The following is a 23,720-nucleotide window of genomic DNA, read 5'->3' on the forward strand; positions in this document are numbered from 1 at the left end:
GAGGGAAAAAATAGAGTAGGAGAGTAAATTTGCAAGGAACATAAAAGCTGACTGTAAAAGATTTTTACATACAAGTATGTAAAAAGAAAAAGATTGGGTGAAGACAAATGTGGGTTCCTTACAGCCAGAAATGGGAGAATTTATAATAGAGAACAAGGAAATGGTAGGGCAATTAAACAGCTACTTTAGTTCTATCTTCACGGAGAAAGACAGAAATAACTTCCCAGAAACACTAGGGAACTAAGAGCCTAGTGAGGAGGAGGAATTGAAGGAAATTAGCATTACTGAAAAAAATAGTGCTGGAGAAATTAATAGGACTGAAAGCCGACAAATCCCCAGGATGTGATAATTACATCCCAGGGTATTAAAGGAGGTGGCCATGGAAATAGTGGACGCGTTGCTTGTCATCTTCCAAAATTCTGTAGATTCTGGAACAGTCCCGGCAGATTGGAAGGTGGCAAAGGTAACCCCCACTATTTAAAAAAGGAGGGAGGGAGAGAGAAAGAAGCGAATTACAGACCAGTTAGTCTAACATCAGTAGTAGGGAAAACACTAGAGTCTATTATAAAGGATGTGATAACAGGACACTTAGAAAATATCAATGGGATTAGACAAAGTCAACATGGATTTATGAAAGGGAAGTCATGTTTGACAAACTTACTGGAGTTCTTTTTTGAGGACATAACTAGCAGAATATATAAGGGAGAACCAGTGGCTGTGGTGTATTTGGATTTTCAGAAAGCTTTTGATAAAGTCCCACATAAGAAGTTAGTGTGTAAAATTAAAGCACATGGGATTGGGGGTAACATACTGGCATTGATTGAGAATTGATTAGCATACAGGGAACAGAGTAGGAATAAATGGCAGGAAGTGACTAGTAGGGTACCACTGGGATCAGTGCTTGGGCCCCAGCTATTCACAATATATATCAATGATTTGGATGAGGGAACCAAATGTAATATTTCCAAGTTTGCTGACGACACGAAACTTGGTGGGAAATGCATGGCAGATGCAGTATAACGTGGATAAGTGTGAAATTATCCACTTCGGTAGGAAAAACAGAATGGCAGGGTATTATTTAATTAGTGATAGATTGGGAAATGTTGATGTACAAAGGGACCTGGGTGTCCTTGTACACCAATCACTGAAAGCAAGCATGCAGGTGCAGCAAGCAGTTGAGAAGGCAAATGGTATGTTGGCCTTCATTGTGAGAGGACTTGAGTACAGGAACAAGGATGTCTTACTGCAGCTGTACAGGGCCTTAGTGAGACCACACCTGGGGTGGTGTGTGCAGTTTTGGTCTCCTTACCCAAGAAAGGATATACTTTCTGAATGAAGGTTCACCAGACTGATTCCTGGGATGGCAGGATTGTGGTATTAGGAGAGATTGGGCCGATTTGGCTTGTATTCACTGGAGTTTAGAAGAATGAGAGGAGATCTCCTTGAAACATATACAATTCTGACAAGGATGGAGAGATTGGATGCAGGGATGACGTTTCCTCTGGTTGGGATGTCTAGAACAAGGAGTCACAGTCTCAGGATACGAGGTAGGCCATTTAGGATTGAGATGAGGAGAAGCTTCTTTACTCTTGAGGGTGGTGATCCTGTGGCATTCTCTACCACAAGAGGCTGTGGAGGCCAAGTCACTGGAAACATTTAAGGAGGAAATAGATAAATTTCTGGACTCTAAAGGTATCAAGGGGTATGGGGAGAGAGCGAGAGTATGGCATTGAGAGACGATCAGCCATGATCCTACTGAATGGCGGAGCAGGCTTGAAGGACCAAATGACCTACACCTGCTCCTATTTTCTATGTTTCTATGTAACATCACCAAGGCTACTGGTTCATGCAATCTTCAATATTAGAAAAAGCAGGATTGCAGTTAAAGTTGAAGGGCCGCTTGAACAACAGGCAAAATAGATATTAATACAAGACACACACACAAATGGCTCACAATACACAATGTCTTACCAGCTCCTTTGTGTATATCTACACTGATCAACTCCACAGTGCCCTCATGTGGGGTTTTGCTGCCTTCTCTGTATTCAACATGCTTACCGTCAGGACAGTATCTGAATGCAAAGTAGTAACCTGCCAAGTAAACCTGAAAAGAAAATTCATGATCATTTCTGCCATAGAAGATCCAGAAGTTATGTATCTAAAAGTTTCTTAAAATACTTGTCAAGTAACAAAACATTAAGGACAGATTCAAACTCAGATCACTGACTGGATGCAATACATTAAAACAACACAGCTTCTTGTCACTTTAGTGCAGTGACATGTCTGATATCACCAGATTGAGAGATAACAATTAACTTGTGATTTTCTGAAGCACTTAGTTGCTACAATATCTCAAATCCATTAAAAGAACAAAAGTGCTGAATTTGTGACGTTTTGTTCAAAAAATTTACTTGAAGAAATATGGAGACTATTCTGGTAATTGTCCAATTGCGATTTTTCACCCAACCTGGTTGAAAGATAAGGATTTATAAAAATTGTTCTCATTTAGTCATAGGGTTATACAGCGCAGAAACATGCCCTTTGGCCCAACATGTCCGTGTTGGCCATCAAGCACCTATCTATTCTAATCCCATTTTCCAGCACTTCGCTCAATGCCCTGTATGCTATGGCAGATCAGGTACTCATCTAAATACTTATTAAATGTTGTTCCTGCCTCCACCACCCCCTCAGGCAGTGTGTTTAAGATTCCCAAAAATTTTTTCCCTCAAATCCCCTCTAAACATCCTGCCCCTTACCTTAAATCTATGCCTCCTGGTTACTGACACCTCTGCTCAGGGGAAAAGTTTCTTCCTATCTACCCTATCTATGCCCCTCATAATTTTGTATACCTCTATTAGGTACCCCCCTCAGTCTTCTCTGCTCTAATGAAAACAACCCCGAGCCTATCCAGTCTCTCTTCATAGCTGAAACGCTCCAGCCCAGGCAACATCCTGATGAATCTCCTCTGCACTCTCTCCAGTGTAATCACATCCTTCCTATAGTGTGGCAACCAGAACTGCACACAGTACTCCAGCTGTGGCCTAACTAGCATTTTATACAGCTCCAACATAACCTCCCTGTTCTTATATTCTATAACTTGGCTAATAAAGTATCCCATATGCCTTCTTAACCATCTTATCTACCTGTGCTGCTGCCTTCAAGGATCTATGGACATGTACACCAACGTCCCTCTGATCCTCTGTACTTCCTAGAGTCCTATCATTCATTGTGTTAGTGTGTTAGTCCTCCCAAAATGCATCATCTCACACTTCTCAGGATTAAGTTCCATTTGCCACTGTTCTGTCCATCTATATCTCCTGTAATCTAAGGCTTTCTTCCTCACTATTTACGACACCAGTTTTCGTGTCATCTGCGAAATTACTGATCATACCTCCTATATTCACGTCTAAATCATTAAAGTACACTACAGACAGTAAGGGTCCCAGCACCGACCCCTGTGGTACACCACATGTCACAGGCTTACAATCGCAAAAACAACCTTCAACCATCACTCTCTGCCTCCTGCCACTAAGCCAATTTTGGATTCAATTTGGCCAAATTGCCCTGGATCCCATGGGCTCTTACCTTCTTGACAAGGTCCCACATGGGAGAATGGTCAAAAGCCTTACTGAGGTCCATGTAGACTACATCAACTGCACTACCCTCAACAACTAGTCACCTCCTCAAAAAATTCAATCAAATTTGTTAAACATGATCTCCCCCTGACAAAGTCATGTTGACTATTCCTGATTAATCTCTGCCTCTCCCCTCAGAACTTTTTCCAATAGTTTCCCTACCACTAATGTTAGACTCACTGGCCTATAATTAACTGGTTTATACCTTCTACCCTTCTTGAATAATGGTACCATATTTGCTGTCCTCCAGTCCTCTGGCACCTCTCTTGTGGCCAGACAGGGTTTGAAAATTAGTGTCAGAGCCCCTGCAGTCTCCTCCCTTGCCTCACATAGCAGCCTGGGATACATCTCATCTGGGCCTGGGGATTTATCCACTTTCAAGCCTGCTTACACCACTAACACCTCCTCCCTTTCAATACTAATTTGTTCAAGTATATCACAGTCCCTCGCCCTGATTTCTACACCTACATCCTTCTCCATTGTGAATACAGATGAAAAGTAACCATTCAAAACTTCACCTACGTCCTCCAGCTCCATGCACAGATTGCCACTTTGGTCCCCAACTGGCCCTACTCTTTCCCTGGTTATCCTCTTGCCCTTAATATATTTATAAAATGCCATAGGATTTTCCTCATTTGCTTCTTTCAAATTTTCTCTCCACCGTGAAGACATGGATTTTTTTTTGCTAGTGTATAGATCCATAGATCACCATTTGATATTTAAGTGAACTCTAGAACTCCATCAAGTGAGTGCCTATTTTGAATCGTACGTGGCTCATTCATAAGTTCAAACTCAACAAATTCTCACAATTGAGAGAAGGCAGGTATGCATGTAGAGTATAAATGGTTAGTATTTACATATTGACTAAAATTCACTAAAGTCCAGAAAAGTATAAGTTGCACCACCAGTCTAGAGGCTTGAATGGTGAATAATTTATAGCGTTCAAAACCACTTTTTCCACTCTTTTCCAAACCACTTATCTCTGACACCAATAATAAATATAATAAATCTAAGAATTTGATTTGATTTCCTTTGGTCATATCTTGGATCTCATTCCCAAAATGTTTGTACAATATTTGGCTCCTTTTCATACCATGTTTTTTCCCAGGACTTGATGCTATCTTTGCATCTTACCATATCAACTATTGCCACTTTGTCTCCTTTCTGGAAAATTTGTGTCAGGGTTAGACAAAGCGATCTTCTGTTATTATATGAGGTTCTGTATAGGACATCCATCCATTCTTTTATACTTAGTCTTTGAAGTTGTTTGGGTTTCATTGTATCTTCTGATGTTCATGTTTTTTGACAGTTACTGGAATTTTGCAATATGCTTTGAGAAGGGTATATGTTGCTTTTCAGAAGTAGAGGTCTTGTGAATGGAGTTCATTTCTTGCAGTTCTGATATCTGTCATTTTGGATATACATTAGTTTAGACATGCAAGTGTTTCTCATTTCTGAAATTCCACTTTTCTCCATTCTGTATCTTCATTTAATGGTTTGACCTTTGCTTTCTGAATCCAGTCTGGCCTTTCCATTTATTAGTTTTCTAGTTTGCAACCAAATCTTGATTTTCACGATTTGTGATCTCTTACCAATTGGCTGGAATACTTCCAGGTGTTTTTGAATGATTGGGTTCATTCAGACTTTTCAGTTTTATATTTTCACTGTTGCTTCCCCCGTCCTGTAGAGGAACCATGGTTTTATTACTGTGTCTTCTGAGCTGTTGAGAACTCCAGTTTCTTCAATTATCACAGTGAAATCTGGATTTCTAAGTTAGATAGCCCTCCGTCCCTGTATTTGATAGAAAAAATGCCGGCTGAGCGCTGAGATTTTGGAAGAAATTACTAGTTTAAATTAGGATATTTTGAGACACCTGGGCAAAAACAGGGTGCAATATTCTTGGAATTGTGAAGGCTTTTTTTTAAAAAAAAAAGGATTTTGATCTTGTCGCAAAACTGTAATTTCATGCACACGGACATGCGTACGAACATACGAATAATCTATTATTAAAGGAAGTCTTAACAATGCACTTAGAAAATCATAGTAGGATCAGACAAAGTTAATGGGATTTAATGAAAGAGAAATCTGTGTATGACAAATTTCTGACAGTTTTTTGAGGATGTAACTAGTAGGTAGATAATGGGGAGCCAGCGGATGTCCGTTCTGAAGAAGGGTCATACGGACTCGAAATGTTAACTCTGTCTTTCTCTACACAGATGCTGTCAGGCCTGCTGAGTTTTTCCAGCAATTTTTGTTTTTGTTTCAGTAGATGTCATATACTTGGATTTCCAAAAGACAGTCAATAAGGTACCATTCAAAAGTTTAATGCATAAGATAAGGACTCATGTAGTTGGGGGTACTATTAGCATTATTGGAGAACTGATCAACAGACAGGAAGCAGAAAGTAGGGATAAACAGGGCATCTGCAAGCTTTTTTTTGGATTGTCACAAGATCAGTGCAAGGGCCTCAGCTATTTAAAATCTATATAATGACAGATTAATTAGGAATATAAGCTGAGAGGAGAACACAGAGGCTGCACAGGCTAAGTGAATGGGCAACAAGATGGCAGATGAAGTATAATGATGTGGGGAAGTGTGAGGTTATTCACTTTGGTATCAGAACAGAAAAGTAGGATATTTTTATAAAAATATTTCTAAATGTTGATTTTCAGAGACTTGGGTGTACTCGTACAAGGAACACAAAGTTACCATCAAAGTACAGCAAGCAATTAGGAAGGCAAATGTCAAATTGACCTCTATTGCAAGGGGATTAGAGTACAAGAGTAAGAAAGTCTTGTTACAATTGTACAGGACTTTGGTGAGACCACACCCAGAGTACTGTGGAGTTTTGGTGTCTGTATTTAAGAAAGATAAATTTACCTCGGAGGTGGTACAGCGAAGGTTCATTAAATTGGTTCCTGGAATGAGAGGGTTATCCTATGATGGGAAGGTGAGTAAATTGGGCCTATACCCTCAAAGTTTAGAAGAACAAGAGGTGATTTCGTTGAAACATACAAGATTCTGAAGGGGCTTCACAGGATAGAAACAGAGGTTGTTTCCCTGGCTGGGGAATCTAGAAACTGGTGCCTCAAGAAAAGGGGGTGGATCACTTAGGACTAAGATGAGGAGAAAATTCTTCAGAGGGTATCTTTGGAATTCTCAACCCCAGAGGGTTGTGGGTGCTCCATTGTTGAATATATTCAAGCCTGAGATCAATAGATTTTCAATCTCTCGGGGAATCAAGGGATAGAGAGAGCAGGCAGGAAACTGGAGTCGAGGCAGGTTATTCATGATTGCATTGAAGGGTGGAGCAGGCTGGAGGGACCAAATGGTCCACCCCTCTCCTATTTCTTGTGTTCTTATGTAATTGTATATGTATGATTTTTTTTTTTCTTTGCCAATTGTACTTTTCTTTTTCAGATCAATGATCAACTTGGGCACCAATTTAGCAAGGTAGAATAATTGTTCCTGAATGAAATGTTTCTTTATTGGTTTTGCAAAGGTGGATGTTATTTTATCTGATCGATCGGAAATGGATCATTCACTGAAGCCACGAGTGCACTTTACGCGAAGTGACGTTGCTGGTAGCACCAAGACAGGTTTCTTTGCATGTGCCTCGTCTGACCTGAAGAAATCATTTTGATGAGGATGATTCAATCTCCTCCAGCCTGTGGGCAGAACGGTCAGTGCAGATCAACATTACCTTTGATCTAAACAGCTCTGATGGATCAATTGTGTTTGAAGTTCTTCTCATCAGAGTGACCATTACTTGTGCAAGCCTCATCATGGAGCACAGGTAGGTAAGCATTGCAACAAAAGTTAAAGCCTGTCTTCAACAAACTTACTTCCACCAGGAAGGAATGAAGAGGGCCATTAGTAACTTTGCCAGCTCTGCTGATATACTTTGCAGTGGCTGAGATCTCCTTGCTCAGCATAACCCATAGATCAAAAATGAAACTTTCTTACTTTGCACGACGCAGCTATTCAATGATAAAAACCCATTAAGCAATTCTGCCACCACTTCTCGGTAATACTTGTCTTTCTTGTGCTGTCCTAGGTATTACAATAACCAAACCAAAATAATAAAATTTACTAAATGACCCCCAAATGAAGAAATTGTCAACATATAAACATACGAATTAGGAGCAGGGGTTGGCCATTCATCCCCTCGAGCCTACTCTACCATTCAATAAGGTTTGGTTGTGGCCTCAACTTCACATTCTGCCTACCCCCCTCAATAACCTTAGATTCCTGACTAACAAGGGAGTCAATCTCTACCTTAAAAATATTCATTGACCCTGCCTCCACCACTCTCTTGGGAAGAGCCCGCAAAAGATTTACAACCCTCAGAAAAAAATTCTTCTCATCTCCATTTTAAATGGGAGAACCCTTATTTTCAAACAGTGTCCCCTAGTCCTAGACTCTCCCAAAAGGGGAAGCATCCTTTCAGCGTCCACCCTGTCAAGTCCCCTCAGGAGCTTGTATGTTTCAATAAGATCACCTCTCAATCTTCTAAACTCCAATGGATACAGGCCCAGCTTGTCCAACCTTTCATCATAAGATAAACCATCCCAACCCATCTTCCTTTGTGCCAGGTACGACTCCAACCAGCAGAAAGTTTTCCCTCTTGCTTCCCATTGATTGCAGTTTTGCTAGGGTTCCTTGATGCCACACTCGGTCAAGGTTGCCTTGATGTCAAGGGCAGTCAAGCTCACCTCACCTTGGGAGTTCAGCTCTTTTGTCCATGTTTGAACCAAGGCCATAATGAGATCAGGAGCTCAGTAGCTCTGGCAGAACCCCAACTGAGCGTCAGTGAGCAGGTTATTGCTAAGCAAGAGTCCCTTGATGGCACTGTTGAGGACCCCTTCCATCACTTTACTGATTACTGATGATCAAGAGTAGACTGATGGGGTTGGGCAGGGGGAGGTAATTGGCCAGGTTAGATTTGTCCAACTTTTTGTGTATAGGACATACCTGGGCAATTTTCCACATTGCTAGGCAGATACCAGTGCTGTAGCTGTACTGGAACAGCTTGGCTGCTGTTTGGCATGCAAGTAGCTCCTGTGCTGTGGCTTCATGAGGCTGACATCTCATTTTTAGGTATGCCCGATGCTGCTCCTGGCATGCCATCCTGTACTCTTCGTTGAACCAGAGCTGATCCCCTGGCTCAGTGGTAATGGTGGAGTGATTGAGTACAATTCTGCTGCTGCTGATGGCTCATAGTACCTCATGGATGCCCAAGTCTTGAGTTGCTAGGTCAGTTCAAAATCTATCCCATTTAGCACGGTGGTGGTGCCACACAACACAGTGGAGGGTATCTTCAATGTGAAGACGGGACTTCATCTCCACAAGGACTGTGCGGTGGTCACTCCTACCGATGTTGTCATGGACAGATGCATCTGCGGCAGGCAGACTGGTGAGGATGAGGTCAAGTATGTTTTTCCCTCTTGTTGGTTCCCTCACCACCTGCTGCAGACCCAGTCTAGCAGCTATGTCCTTTAGGACTTGGCCAGCTCGGTCTGTAATGGTGCTACTGAGCCATTCTTGGTGATGGACATTGAAGTCCCCGACCCAGAGTTCATTCTGCGCCTTTGTCACCCTCAGTGCTTCCTCCAAGTGGTATTCAACATGGAGGGGTACTGATTCATCAACTGAGGGGGCACAGTATGTGGTAATCAGGAGATTCCTTTGCCCATATTTGACCTGATGCCATGAGACTTCGATGTTGAGGACTCCCAGGACAACTCCCACCCAAATATACCATTGTACCGCCACCTCTGCTGCGTCTGTCCTGAGGTGAGACAGGACATACCCAGGGATGGTGATATTGGTGTCTGGGACACTGCCTGTCAGGTATGATTCTGTTTGAGTATGACTGTCAGGCTGTTGCAGTTCCACAATGTCACAGGTTCACAGAATTTTAACGGCACAGAAGGAGGCCATCGGTCCATCGTGTCTGCACCGGCTCTCCAAATGAGCATTATGACCCATTGCCCTGCCTTTTCCCCATACCCTTGCACATCGTTTCTATTCAAATAATCATCTCATGCTCTCTTGAATGCCTCAATTGAACCTGCCTCCACCACACTTCCAGGCACTGCATTCCAGACCCAAATAACTTCTTGTGTGAAAAAGTTTTTTCTCATATCACATTTGCTTCTTTTGTAAATCACTTTAAATCTGTGCCCTTTCGTTCTTGATCCTTTTACGAGTGGGAACAGCTTCCCCCCATCTACTCTGTCCAGCCCCCTCATGATTTTGAACATCTCTATCAAATCTCCTCTCCAAGGAGAACAATCCCAACCTATCCAATCTATCTTCGTAACTGAAGTTTCGCATCCCTGGAACCATTCCTGTAAACCTCTTCTGCACTCTCTCCAATATGTTCACATCCTTCCTATAATGTGGCACCCAGAACTGTACACAATACTCCAGGCGAGGTTTAACGAGTTTATTATATAAATTCGGCACAACCTCCTTGCTCTTGTACTCTAGCCCCTATTAATAAATCCCAGGATACTATATGTTTTATTAACTGCTCTCTCCATCTATCTTGCCACCTTCAATGATCTATGCAAAAATACACCCAGGTCTTTCTGCTCCTGCACCCTCTTCAAAATTTCACCCCTTATTTTATATTGCCTGTCCATGTTCCTTCTACCAAAATGCATCACCTCACACTTCTCCACATTGAACTTCATCTACCACCTATCTGCCGCTCTACCAACTTTACAACACTCCCAAGCTTCATATCATCTGCAAACTTTGAAATTGTCCCCTGCACACCAAGATCTAGATCATTAATATATATCAGGAAAAGCAAGGGTCCCAATATCGACCTGTGTGGAACTCCACTACAAACCTTCCTCCAGCCCGAAAAATATCCACTGACCATTACATTCTGCTTCCTATTTTTCAGCCGATTTTGTATCCACGTTGCTACTGTCCCCTTTATTCCATGAGCAATAACCTTTCTCATAAGTCTGTTGTATGGCATTGTATTAAATGCCTTTTGAAAGTCCATATACACCACGTCAACAACTTTACCCTCATCGACCTTTTGTGTTACCTCTTCAAAAAAACTCCAGCAAGTTAGTTAAACATGATTCCCCCTTCAGAAATCAATGCTGGCTTTCCTTATCAACCCACATTTTTCCATGTGACTACTAATTCTATCCTGAATAATTGTCTCTAGAATCTTGCCCACCACTGAAGTTAAACTGACTGGTCTGTAATTGCTGGGCTTATCCTTACAACCTATTTTGAACAAGGGCGTAATGTTTGCAATTCTCCAGTCCTTTGGCACCTCCTCCGATTCTAGGGAAGACTGAAAAAATTATGGCCAGTGCCCCTGCAATTTCTGCTCTCACTTCCTTCCTTGGATGCTTCTCATCTGGTCCCGATGCCTTGTCAGCTTTAAGTACCCACAGTCTATTCAACATTTCCTCATTATCAATTTTGAACCCTTCTATTGACAGAGTTTCCTCGTCTGTCACCATGGCCTGGGTAGCATTTACCTCCTTGGTAAAGATGGATGCAAAGTATTCATTTAATACCTCAGCCACGGCCCCATTGTCCATGGGTAAGTTCCCTTTTAGGTCCCTAATCGGCCCTACTTCCCTTTTTACCACCGTTTTACTATTTCTATGCCTATAGAAGATTCTGGGATTCCCTTTTATGTTGGCTGCCAGTCTTTCCTCATAATCCCTCTTCGCTTCTCTAATATGCTTTTTCACCTCCCCTCTGAACCTTTTGTATTCCTCTTGGTTCTCGATTGTATTTTCTACCTTGACACCTGTCACAAGCACACTTTTTCTTTTTTAATCTCAATTCCCATCTCCTTTTCCATCCAGGGAACTCTGGATGTTTGCCCAGAATATGCTGTTCTTTATTCAAGCAGGGTAAGGCAACAAGATCGAACAAGAGCTTTCACCCCAAGTCTCACCTGTACGATTATCATGAGCAAGGCACACTTTTACGTAGCCTCTCCTAATGGTGTAGCTCTTCGGAGATCCTGTTCAACTGACTGACTGCGCCCCAACTGTGAAACATTCTGGTTTTGGCCACTTCTGATAAAACACCCAGTTCTTTCGCATTCCTAAGCTATTCACACAACCTTCCCAGGTTTTTACCTTCTTAGCCCACTCGCAAAGTGAATTCAAGAGCTCCTGCATCCGAGAGCTGATTGCCTTCTGCCTCCAGCTCTGCTGTGTGTCGGGCCACACAGAGTCCATATCTTAACTTCCTTCCTGTTTACTGCTTTCAGGTCAATGGTCATCAGGTCACATAGACTAGTTTTTTTTTATTATACAAGAAAATTACAATTGATCCCTTTACAATATTGATTCAAACTCTTAAAAGTACTTTTCAAACATTCTTAAAAACAATCATAGATTCACTAGACATTTTAACGGAATTACAAATTTTCTTTACCATACTGCTTCTGGGTCGAAGGCAAGCTACTGGAAAAGTTTAAATTGTTCCATATGGCGAAATGTTTCCTACCTGTTCTAGATCATTTGGATTCACATATATATTTTCTGCTTTGATGTCGGCATGAACATATTCGTTTGTATGAATGTACTCGAGCACATCAATCTGATGAAGACAGGAAGTTTATATTAGTTAAAATGTAAAAAAATGACCCTAAACTAGGAATATGAGTTGCTATAAACACTCACCATTCTGTAAGACAGCTGAAGTACTGCTTTCTCAGACAAGGGTTTCTTAGTTTTCTCAAGAATTGATTGCAGACTGTTACCCAAATTTGGGAATACTAGAAATCTATAAAAATTCACGTCAAACAGTTTAAATTAACATCTAGGTGGTGAAGCTGATAAAATATGAATATGCATAACATGTCTTAAACGTACACATTTTTGAAAATATTTGAAGTTACTGAAAGATCCTAAAGATGAAACAGGCTTCATATAACCTGTGACAGTCAACACATTGAATATCTTTTGTGTTTAAGGAAATACAAGTTTAAGAGATCAGGTGTTTCTCCTACAAAATGAGTTTGTACAAACAGTAAAACCATTTTGTGGCAATTTTCCTCAAATGTAGACTTATTTACATTGTGATAGCCTCATGTGAAACAAGGCATCCAAAACACATCACAAATAAAGTTACTTCTACTCTAGCACAACACATATAACCATTCCTTTAATTATTTTCTCTCCTACACCTGATTCTCTCTCTATGCCCTGCATTTGCCCCTGGCAAGAGAACAGGCTGGACCTGCTTGTAAGTGCTGCCAACACAGTGTTCTTTAGATATCTACTGAACTTCCTTAAAACACAGCTCTTGGACCAAGGCTTTGGTCACCAGCGCTAGTACCTCCTGCTTTGGCTCAGCATCCATTATCTGATTAAGTTTCTGTGATGCAGTTTAGGATTTTTTTTCTACACAAAAGGCCCAATGTAAATGCATGTTATTGTTGAGAGATAACAGTTCATAAACACTGGCAAATGGAGATATAGAATAGATCACTCACGATCTAATAGAATGGGGGAACAGCCTCAAAGTGGCAAATGGCCTACCCTGTTTCTATGTAACACTACCTCAGATCAGGGATCGTCAACTAACACCCAGAAGAAGGTGTTAAGGGGTTTACCAGTGGCTCCCAGTCTCCACCATGCAGACAATTTAGAGTCAATTTAATACTAAATTTCAAAGATCCAGTATCCAGGACTTTCTGCTGCGAGTCACTGATCGACACCAGCAAAGTATCACTTTCGTCCCTGGCCCTGAACTGGAAACTGTCAATTGGCCCCAGAGATCTCACAGTCACTGGTCCACTATGTTGTCAAGAAAACTCCATCCAGTTTCTGCAGGTGTGTTTCACTTGGCTTGTTAGTAACAGACAAGAGAAGTGCCAGCTAATATGGCTGTCAACACCACCAACATAATCAGCTTCAGTTACACTTTATCAACCTTAGTGTCAGTCTATGAGCTTCAGCTATAACTCAGCAACCTCAGGTGAGAATTCATTAACTTAAGCAGAACTCTACCAATCTCAATGACAATCTATGAACCTATGCTTAACAAAGCCATGGTGAATACTGAGCATGACCTACCTGTGTTTGTCAAGAATACTGCCACTTCTTGACAAAATAGTTGCTCAGCAGCAGCAACTTTTCAGATTTAGTAAAACAAAAATATAAGCTTAATTGTATAACTAATTCTTACAAAGAAGAAATACTTGTGATATGGGGGATTGTGTATTTTTTATAACATGTGAGGAAGGCTGCAGGAGCAAACAGGTTGAGAATCCCTGCCCCAGATGGGTGGGTCTCTCTTCTTCCACAGGAAGTACCCAGTCTTTGTTGAGCAATGCCCCACAAAAATATGGTTAAAATACTGCACTGTGCGGGGAAGAAACAAAAAATTGCAAGAAAGAACAATACAACAAAAACTCAGTGAGAACGTTCCACTCATGGCTTATCAAGGAGGTACCTTACCAAGTATAATATTAGATTAAAAGAATAGGCTTATAATATTACAAAGAATAGTAATAAGTCTGAGAGATTAGGAGTGTTTTAGGAACCAGCAAAAGGCCACCAAAAAGTTGATAAAAAGTGAGAAAATATAATGAGAGTAAGTTAGCCAGGAATATAAAAACAGATTGTAAGAGCTTTTACAAGTATGTAAAAAGGAAAAAAGAGTAGCTAAAGTAAATGTTGGTCTCTTAGAAGCAGAGACAGGAGATCATGGGGAATGAAGAAACAGCAGTGACAGTGAACAAATATTGTGTGTCTGTCTTCACAGTAGAAGAAACAAGTTACATACTAGAAATAGAGGGCAACCTAGAGTTACTAAGAGTGAGGAACTTAATATCAGCAGAGAAAATGTATTGGACAAACTCAAGGGACTAAAATCAGGCAAATCCTCAGGACTTGATGGCTAACACTGTAGGGTTCTAAAAGAGATTGCTGCAGAGATGGTAGAGATGGGTATGGTTTTCCAAAATTCCCTAGATCCTGGAACAGTCCTAGCAGATTGGAAGTTAGCAAATGTAACATTGCTATTCAAGAAGAGAGAGAGAAAACAGCGAACTACAAGCCAGTTAGCCTGACATCAATCATTGGGAAAGTGTTGAAATCTATTATCAAGAAAGTCTTAACAATGCACTTAGAAAATCACTGGACAATCAGACAAAGTCAAAGGTAAATAGTGTTCGACAAATTTATTAGGCTTTTTGAGGATGTAATTAGTAGGTTAGATAAAGGGGAACCAGTAGATGTTGCATATCTGGATTTCCAAAAGGCATTCGATAAGTTGCCACACAAAAGGTTGATTCACAAGATAAAGGCTCATGGAATTGAAGCGATATATTAGCACATATAGTGGATTGATTAACAGAGAGGAAACAGAGTAGGGATAAACAGGGCATTTTCAAGTTGGCAGGCTGGTGGAGTGCCACAAGGATCAGTGCTGGGGCCTCAGCTATAAAATCTATATTAACGACTTAGACAAAGAGACAGAGTGTAACATATATAAGTTTGCTAGCAATACAAAGCTAGGTGGGAATACTGTGCAATTTTGGTCTCCATATTTAAGTATTACTTCATTGGCAGTAAAGGTTCACTAGATTAGTCTAGATGAGAGTGTTGTCTTAATATGAGAAGCTGAGTAAATTGGGCCTATATTTTCTGGATTTTGGAAGAATGGGAGGTGATCTCATTGAAACACACAAGATTCTGAAGGGGCTCATCAGGGTAAATACTGAAAAGCTGTTGTCCCTGGTTGGCTAGAACAAGGGGGCACAGCTTCAGGATAAGGGGCTGATCATTTAGGACCAAGAGGAGAAATTTCTTCACTCAGAGGATTGTGAACCTTTGGCATTCTCTACCTTAAGAGGGTCGTGCATGCTCCATTATTGAATGTATTTAAGGCTGAGGTAGACGAATTTTTGGTCTCTCAGGGAATCAAAGGATGCAGGGAGTAGATGGGAAAGTGGAATTGAAGCCCAAGATCTGCCATGATTGTACTGAATGGCAGAGTAGGCTCAAAGGGCCATATGGTCTACTCCTGCCCCATTAAAAAAAATCTGCATCCTACTCTCTTCCCTTCAATGATTATGTCAAACTGATTTGAATTTACACTGATGTGTGGATCCACAGCCAGCAGTAGCTGTCCTTGGCATCTTACCCGAGCCACCATTCTTGACAATTAAACTCAGAAGGACTGAGTTAACAGGCTATTTGACTGGGGAAGCAGGGTAATAAAAGGTAAAACTGTTCAGCTGATCAGTCCCACCGCCAACTATCTACATATGGGAATAACTGGCTCTTAACTTGGAACTATTATCACCGTTCCCCCACTGTTGCTTGGTCAAAATTCTTGAACTCCCTACACTATATGGACTGCAGCGATTCAAGAAGCCGACTCAGCTTCACAGATTCACAGAATTTTAATAGTACAGAAGGAGGCAAACTTTATCTTATCATCTGCAAGGCACACTTTTACAAATCCTCTCCCAATGGTGTAGCTCTTCAGAGATCCTTTTCAACTGACTGACATCGCCTGCTTCAGGACAATTCAGAATGGGCAATAACTGCTGGTATTGCCAGCTTGCTTTCTTTCTCTTCCTCCACTTAGCTCAGGAACAAGAAAACAAATGCAGTATCCTCACCTCTGCTCTTGCTGAGGTCAGATAACCCAGCATAGAGTATGGATTGAACCTGGACCTTACCACCCTGTATCTGCTATTTACTTAGTCTGAGACTGGTAGTGCAAAGTACTGTATGGGAAGGTGTTGGGGGAAGGGGAGAGGGTGTTGGGATGACAAAGGAATGAACTAGAGTGTTGTGGAGGGAATGTTCCCTTCAGAAGGCAGAAAGGGAAAGGGATGGCATGGAGGTGGCAAGGATGATCTGTTGAGTGTGGAGGTTGACAGGGTGGAAAATGAGGACAAGGACCACCATACCATGATTCTGGAGGGTTTGGGGCAAGGGAGAGCAGGAGTGTAGGAAATGGAACTGACTCAGTCAACTGTGGTTGGGTGGGGAGAGTTCTCGATTGAGGAAAAAAGACATATCAGAAGTGCTGGTGTGAAAGATTGTATCAACAGAATAGATGCAATGGAGATGGAGAAACTGGGAGAAAAAGAGTTCATACAAGAAGTGGAGTATGAAGCAATATATTTAAAAGGTAGCTGTGGGAGCCAGTGGGTTTACAGTGAATATTTAAATGTCTTGACAGCACAGGGAGTACCCACTTCATAACATTAAAAAGACTTTGTTACAGGTACCCAGGATGTCAAACAAAATTTAAAATTTGGCTTCACACTGCACTGAAGCTGTGCTCCACACCATACTAAGCAGTGAGAAGCGGCCTTGTGTAACCTTTTTTAATCTGTTTAAATCAGATCAGGATCAGAATCTGCAGTTATGGTGTCATATTTGTTATAGTATACACATTATTTTTGAAGCAAAGACAGCAATATAATTTTACCTTAAAATCCATTAAATTCAGCTTACAGCTTTCAGACAGCAATTTAACGAAGCTAACTGGCTAAGTTCACTTCAGCCACAGCCAACAACTCCATTGCCCTTAGGTGGCTCCCTTAATAATAAATCTACTGGGCCGTATAATGGAGTACTGTGAACATACTCTGCTCTTTGCTGGGTCCAACCTAAATTTCAAGACCTTTGACTTTCATTCTGTTCCTAAACGGTTGTGATTGTTCGACGAGATTTTAAGTCCAGTAGGGATTTATTTTGCTGTTGCTAGATCAGATATATTTTTCACGTTTTAAGCCAATGTTATAAAATTAGCTATTTTCATGAAAATTCAGAGTCTTGTCATCAGCAATCCAACAGATGAAAAAGATTAAGATTCACATTCTACCCCAACTGTATTAATGTTGACTTAATTCTTGTTGAACCGAAAGTGCTGAAGGCATCACCAGCGTGTGTGTGAACAGCTGAATTAACATAGCGTGTACAGTTAATGAAGCATTGACAAGTTAATGAAAGCAAAATACTGTGGATGCTGGAAATCTGAAATAAAAACAGAAAGTGCTGGAAAAACTCAGGAGGTCTGGCAGCATTTGTGAAGAGAGAAATAGAATTAACGTTTTGAGTCCGTATGACTCTTCTTCAGAGCATTCACAAGTTTATGTCTCTACTAATAATTCAGCTCTCTCACAAGGTCAGTAATTCTTCCAAACCAACAGATCTGATAAAATCATTATTACTCATTTAAAAAGTTAACAGAAACAGAAGAGAATAAGAGGATTCTAATTATAATTCTTTATACCTTCTAGATTTTCAGTTGAAAAAATTCTCCACTGGTTAGACAAGTTCGAGGTCAACAATTAAAGAAAAAACAAGTTACAGACACGTTTTTTATTCTGAACCACACATTAGTGCACTGACCTGTAAGTATTTTCATGGAATCCAAAGCCAACACATGTCGGAATTCCCAGAAATGCTTTCATATGAGACTTCACCCATTTGTCAACTGACAAATAAAAATCAAACACACATCACTGACACAAATTGAATTGATAGTTTAAAAAAAAGGCACCAGTGGTTTTCAATTTACTTGGTTACTTTTAACATTTGCAGGTTACTTGAACTGAAGTTCTGAAAGTGACATTTAAATCATCTGCCTGGTAGATGCATAACATTTCACAATTCTTTAGAAAAATATTAAGCACAATTATTTTAAATCAGCAACTGAATTGCATGAAGGTATGAAACATTCTGCTGCATTCAGATCACTTCCACAGTTTGAAAAATTCCCATACGAGCTTTCCTGACCAAGGTGGGAAAGTGGAGATAAGGCCAATGATCAGCCACACTGAATGGCAGAGAAGGCTCGAAGTGTCACATGGTCTAATCCTATTGCTTATGTTCAATCTGTTTCATGTAAATGAACTCTACACTAATTCTGAAGCTGTGGCAACTGCAACTATGGACCAACCTATGTGTCTTATGTCAGTGCTGGTCTTAAATTTGATACTTGCAATGGTGGGCAGCTATGTTTTGGCATCATCTATGGCACTTGAACAATGGGAATTTCACGTAGAGACATGCTATACCCCACAATTAGAACAAAGAGATTACATATTCTGTACATATCTGTCCAGCTGAAAAACTTTGCAACTGCAGCAGTTCTTGTTTTTGTAATTAAAAAACCAAGATTGCATGAAACTGATCTTGCTGATTATTAACTGTGAAGAAAGTTGTAGTTAACTTGGCCCTTAAGCACTCCAGGACTAAGGTTCAAAATGAGCAATGCTCTAGATCAGATGATTTGATTTCCCCATAAGTACTGGATACATAAGCTGCTTAAGAGTCTGTTGTATTTAGCGTGAATGAGATTGGAGATTTAAGATTGAAGAATAGATACATTCTGAGGTGATTGGTTAGTTCTGTAGGATATTCAATGACTCTGAGCTAGTGGAGTCAGACAGGGGAATATAAATCTTTAGATGGTCAGGGTTGCATAATGGAGATGGGAGGATGGACAAATAGTCTGGATTTTGTTCCATTACTGCTCGGAGTAGGGGAGATTTGGGATTAATAGACAGAGTAGAGTGCACGGTGGAATAAGTTACACATGGTTTATAGAATGAATGGGCCTTTTACCATTCCATTCTTTCTGATCTTCATATAATTTACTACTAATTCTATACTCTACGAAAATGTAATTTGAAAATTAACGTTCCCATAAATGCTGTTTACCTTTACTTTGCTTTGCAGCACGTTGGAGAAAGTTTTGTTCATTGAATATTCTACCATCCTTTGCATCCTGAAAACATATATACATGCATAGCACCATCAGCATACAGTAATATAAATCACATTATGGATGTTAAATCTGGAAACTTAGTCAAATTGCAACTTACCACTTTAACAACGTACTTGCATGGTTGTGAGGGACCAGCCCCTTGTTGTGCTGTAATAGTATAACACATTCAGTGATTAAATAAAAATAATGATTACTTTTATCAGCAACAACTCGGTCCTTCATTCCAGTCAGGGGAATGACAAAATAGCAACAGCTAGCATTTGTATAGGGTCTTTAACATAGTGGAACACCCCAATGTACTTGACAGGAGCGTTACTAGAAAAAAAATGACACAAAACCAAAGGAGGAGATATAGTAGAACAAGTGACCAAAGGCTTGGTCTGGTCAAAGAGGTAGGTTTGAGAAGCGTATTAAAGGATAGAAAGGTAGAGAAATTTAGGGAGGGAATTCCCAGAGCTTAGATAGCTGAAGGCATGACCACCCATGAAGAGGTGAAGGATATTGAGGCTAGAATTATGGAATACAGAGTTTTTTGAGGGTTGGAAGGCTGAAGGAGATCAGAGAGGAAGAGAGGAATGGAGTGAAGTATGGTGGGATTTAAACATAAGTAGTAAACTTGAGGCTTCGCTGGGCTGGGAGCTAACATATCAATAAGCACAGGACTGATAGGTTAACAGGACTTGGTGCATGTCAGGATATGGGCAGCAAAGCTTTGGATCAGCTGAAGTAAATGCAGAGTGGCAGATGGCCAAGAAAACATTAGAATAGTTGAGGTCGGAGGTAAAAAATAAAGCTTGGATGACAGCAGATGGGCTGAGGCAGGGGCAGAGATGGGTGATATCATGGGGATGGAAGTAGACAGTCTTGGTGATGGAGAGAATATGGGATCTGAAGCTCAGCACAAGGTCAAATAGGATTGATAACAGTTTAGTCCAGCCTCAGATGGAATTGGTAACTACAGAACAAAGATTGTGGGCAGGAGATGATAGCTTCAGGCTGAGCTCTAGCCAAGCAATTCCAGTACAGCTACAACACTGGTATCTACTGGACAAAGTGGAAAATTGCCCAGGTGCAGCTTTCCCACAAAAAGCTGGACAAATCCAATCCAGCAAATGACTGTTCCATCAGCCTACTTTCAATCGAAGTGTAGGAGAGCGTTATAAACTGTGCTATAAAGCAGAATTTACTCATCAGTAATCTGGTTGCTGATGCTCAGTTTGAAACTACTTGGCTCCAGGTCTCACTGCGGTCTTGGCCCAAACATGGAACTAAGAGCTGAATTCCAGAGGCGAGGCGAGGCAAGTGTGACTGGCTTTGAAATCAAGGGAGCATTTGACCAAGTGTGGCATCAAGGAGCAAAACTAAATCCACTGAGAACCAGGGGAAAGCACTCCATCAGCTGGAGTCATATCAAACACAAAAGAAAGATGGCTAATTGTTGGAGGTCCTATCATTTCAGCTCCAGGACAGTGCTGCAGGAATTCCTCAGAGTAGCGTCCTAGACCCAATTATCTTCAGCTGTGTCATCAACGACCTTTCATTCATCTTAAGATCTGAAGTGAGCATGTTCACCAATGATTGTGCAACTTGAAGTTCCATTCACAACTCCTCAGATAATGAAGGCGGCTCTGAAGAAGGGTCATAAGGACTCGAAACGTCAACTCTTTCTCTCTCCACAGATGCTGTCAGGCCTGCTGAGTTTTTCCAGCATTTTCTGTTTTTGTCCTCGGATAAAGAGGCAGTCCATGCCCGCATGCAGCAAGACCTGGCCTGGGCTGATAAGTGGCAAGTAACATTTGCACCACAGGCAATGCTATATTCAACAAGAGAATGTCCAACCACCTCCCCTTTTCCATTGCCATTGTTGAATTCTCCAACATCAACCACCTGGGGGCCACCAATGACCAGAAACTTAACTGAACCAGCCACTTAAATACAATTGTTACAGGAGTAGCCAAGAAACTGGGTATTCTACAGCAAGTGATTCACCTCCTCACTCCCCAAAGCCTTTCCAGCATTGATAGGCCACAAGCCAGGAATGTGATGGAATTCTATTCAGTTGCCTGGACTTGTGCAACTCCAACAACATGCAAGCAGCTCATCATCCAGGACAAAGCAGCCTGTTCAATTGGCAGCCTATCCATCATCTCAAACATTCACTCACTCCATGACCATCACAATCTGGCTCAATGTGTACCATCTACAACATGCAGTGCAGAAACCGGTCAAGGCTTCTCTAATAGCACCTCCTAAACCCACGCCTTCTACCACCTAGAAAGACAATGGCAGTAGGCATACAGGAATACTACCACCTTCAAGTTGCCCTCCAAGTCACACAATGCTCTGACTTGGAACTATATCATTGTTCCCTCATCCTCGCTGGGTCAAATTCCTGGAGCTCCCTATGAAACAGCACTATCTTTAGCACAAGGACTGCAGCAGTTCAAGAGCAGCAGACCATTAGCTTCTCAAAGGCAACTGGTGCCAGACAATAAATGCTGGTCTTGCCAGCAATGTTCACGGATGAATTTTTAAAAAACTGTAATTTTAATTTGTGTGTTTCTGACAGAACAAAGTTTCTTTAATGCAAGATATATTTTTTAAAAAAGGTATGAGGTCTCCCACTCACAGGCGATTGGGGCTCAGTGACATTTACAATACATAAACACATTCAAATCAAAAGGTCACACTTGCCAACTGATTTTCAAATCCTACTGACTTGCCAGTATCTGTTGGAAATATTCAACTTTTGCTGTTACTTATGGCAAGCTTTTACAGAAATACGTTCATAATATAATACAAGATCGTACCTGAATTTGAATTATAAATTATATGCACTTTGGTCTGTTCCTGATCTCGAGGGGCCATGAAATTTAGCAAGACATTGCAAAAGGATACTTTTTAGTAAAAAGTATGCAAGTATCCATGATTTTAATACTGCATGCCAGAAAAGTCCTGGAAATGTCCTTGCACATTTGACAAGAATCTTGGAGAGATCTTTAACTTAGAAATATAGAAATATTTTTATGCAGGTTTTATAAGACCTACATACTTTGAAAAAAATACTTTAAAGTAACCAGTTTCAAAAACTGAAAGCACCTGGCTTTGATAAGAGTGCTTCAACATGCCATGAAGTAAACTGCAAAATCCTTAGTGTGATAGCTATCTGGAATAAATTCTAATTATTCTAGCTAAATTATCTTAGTCTTCAAATATGCAGTGAAGATACCTGAATAGAGCAATCCAGATTCAGTTTCACTCTGAGAGAGAAGCTCGACAAGTTTCCATTTTTTATTGTTCTGATCAGTCAGGATAGTTTGTTCTGGAATTGGTTCCAATGGATTGCTTTTCTGGCGTTTTCCTTTGGGACTTCTCAGAGCTAAAAAAAAAAGAGAACAACAACATTCAGCCCAGTGTCATTTATTTTTTAACGGAGGTGCATGAAGTCGAGATAGGACAGTCTGTTTTCAGATCAGATATTTTCCCTTTAAAAAATAAAGCACATAATGGCACCATGCAGATGTACTTCAGGAAATCTCAAATGTTTCCAAATACAGATTGAGAAAAACATAAAGAACTTTAAAGTTGCTGACCCCCAGTACTGTTTGAAAAAGGTTAGTTTTTAATGTTTGCTAAAATTTTCACAGATTGGATTGAAAATCTATCAAAATGCATAACCAGTAAAAAAAAACAATCAAGGTTCTGGAAATCAGTTTGTAAAGTAATGCATGTGCTGGGTTAGAAATTAATTTTCCAATAGTCCTATAGCCAGGTTAAAAACCATAATGATGTTCTTCTATGGAGGACATTTAACACAGCAGAAATCCAACCATCTACACGGAGTAAATCACGTTTTCTAAATGCTTATTTCACATCACAAGTTGTGACATGAAAATACCTTGCTCCGCCATTGGTTAGAACCCTTCCTTACCCAGTATGAAAAACAGCCTGAAACAAATAAATTTTGCTGTTTAATCAGAATTATCAGATAGTTTCTGAATCCTGGTGCTCTGTACTGAATTAGCCACTTTATTTCACACAACCATTTGATCTGATCTCTTCCATGGTAAGAACTTACTTGGCGATCCTTTTGTGGGGGAACTTTGAAAGCTTGTTTCAGTTTCTCGTTTTCTCCTTGGGGAAGCTAACTCCTTTTTGGGGTAGATTATTTTCACAGGGGTGTGCTTTGTTTTGGGTACCTCTGCACTGGGCACAGTCTGAGCTGAAATTAGAATGAAAATGTAAGCATTTTAAAGACTGGATCACAGTGTAACAAATTAAATGACCTTTCAAGACTACAACTTTAAAACTTTAGCAGCC

The 23,720-nt window shown here is 40.6% G+C and overlaps 1 protein-coding gene across 4 annotated transcripts in view; it reads right to left on the reverse strand.

The window, feature by feature from the left end:
• vrk3 (VRK serine/threonine kinase 3) overlaps positions 1 to 23,720 on the reverse strand; it is a 186,849-nt gene that overhangs the window by 152,825 nt on the left and 10,304 nt on the right. For 2 of the 4 annotated variants that reach the window (XM_078544205.1, XM_078544204.1), the window contains exons 3-10: positions 23,479 to 23,622; positions 22,630 to 22,779; positions 19,498 to 19,547; positions 19,334 to 19,400; positions 18,020 to 18,104; positions 12,317 to 12,419; positions 12,141 to 12,233; positions 1,972 to 2,104 (exon numbers count right to left, since the gene is read on the reverse strand). In XM_078544205.1, coding sequence (XP_078400331.1) covers positions 1,972 to 2,104; positions 12,141 to 12,233; positions 12,317 to 12,419; positions 18,020 to 18,104; positions 19,334 to 19,400; positions 19,498 to 19,547; positions 22,630 to 22,779; positions 23,479 to 23,622 — 825 coding nt within the window. The remainder of the gene's footprint in view (positions 1 to 1,971; positions 2,105 to 12,140; positions 12,234 to 12,316; positions 12,420 to 18,019; positions 18,105 to 19,333; positions 19,401 to 19,497; positions 19,548 to 22,629; positions 22,780 to 23,478; positions 23,623 to 23,720) is intronic. The other 2 variants (XM_078544206.1, XM_078544207.1) reach the window with 2 other exon arrangements.

This window comes from Cetorhinus maximus, chromosome 6, assembly GCF_964194155.1.
Source record: "Cetorhinus maximus chromosome 6, sCetMax3.hap1.1, whole genome shotgun sequence".
Taxonomy (NCBI): domain Eukaryota; kingdom Metazoa; phylum Chordata; class Chondrichthyes; order Lamniformes; family Cetorhinidae; genus Cetorhinus; species Cetorhinus maximus.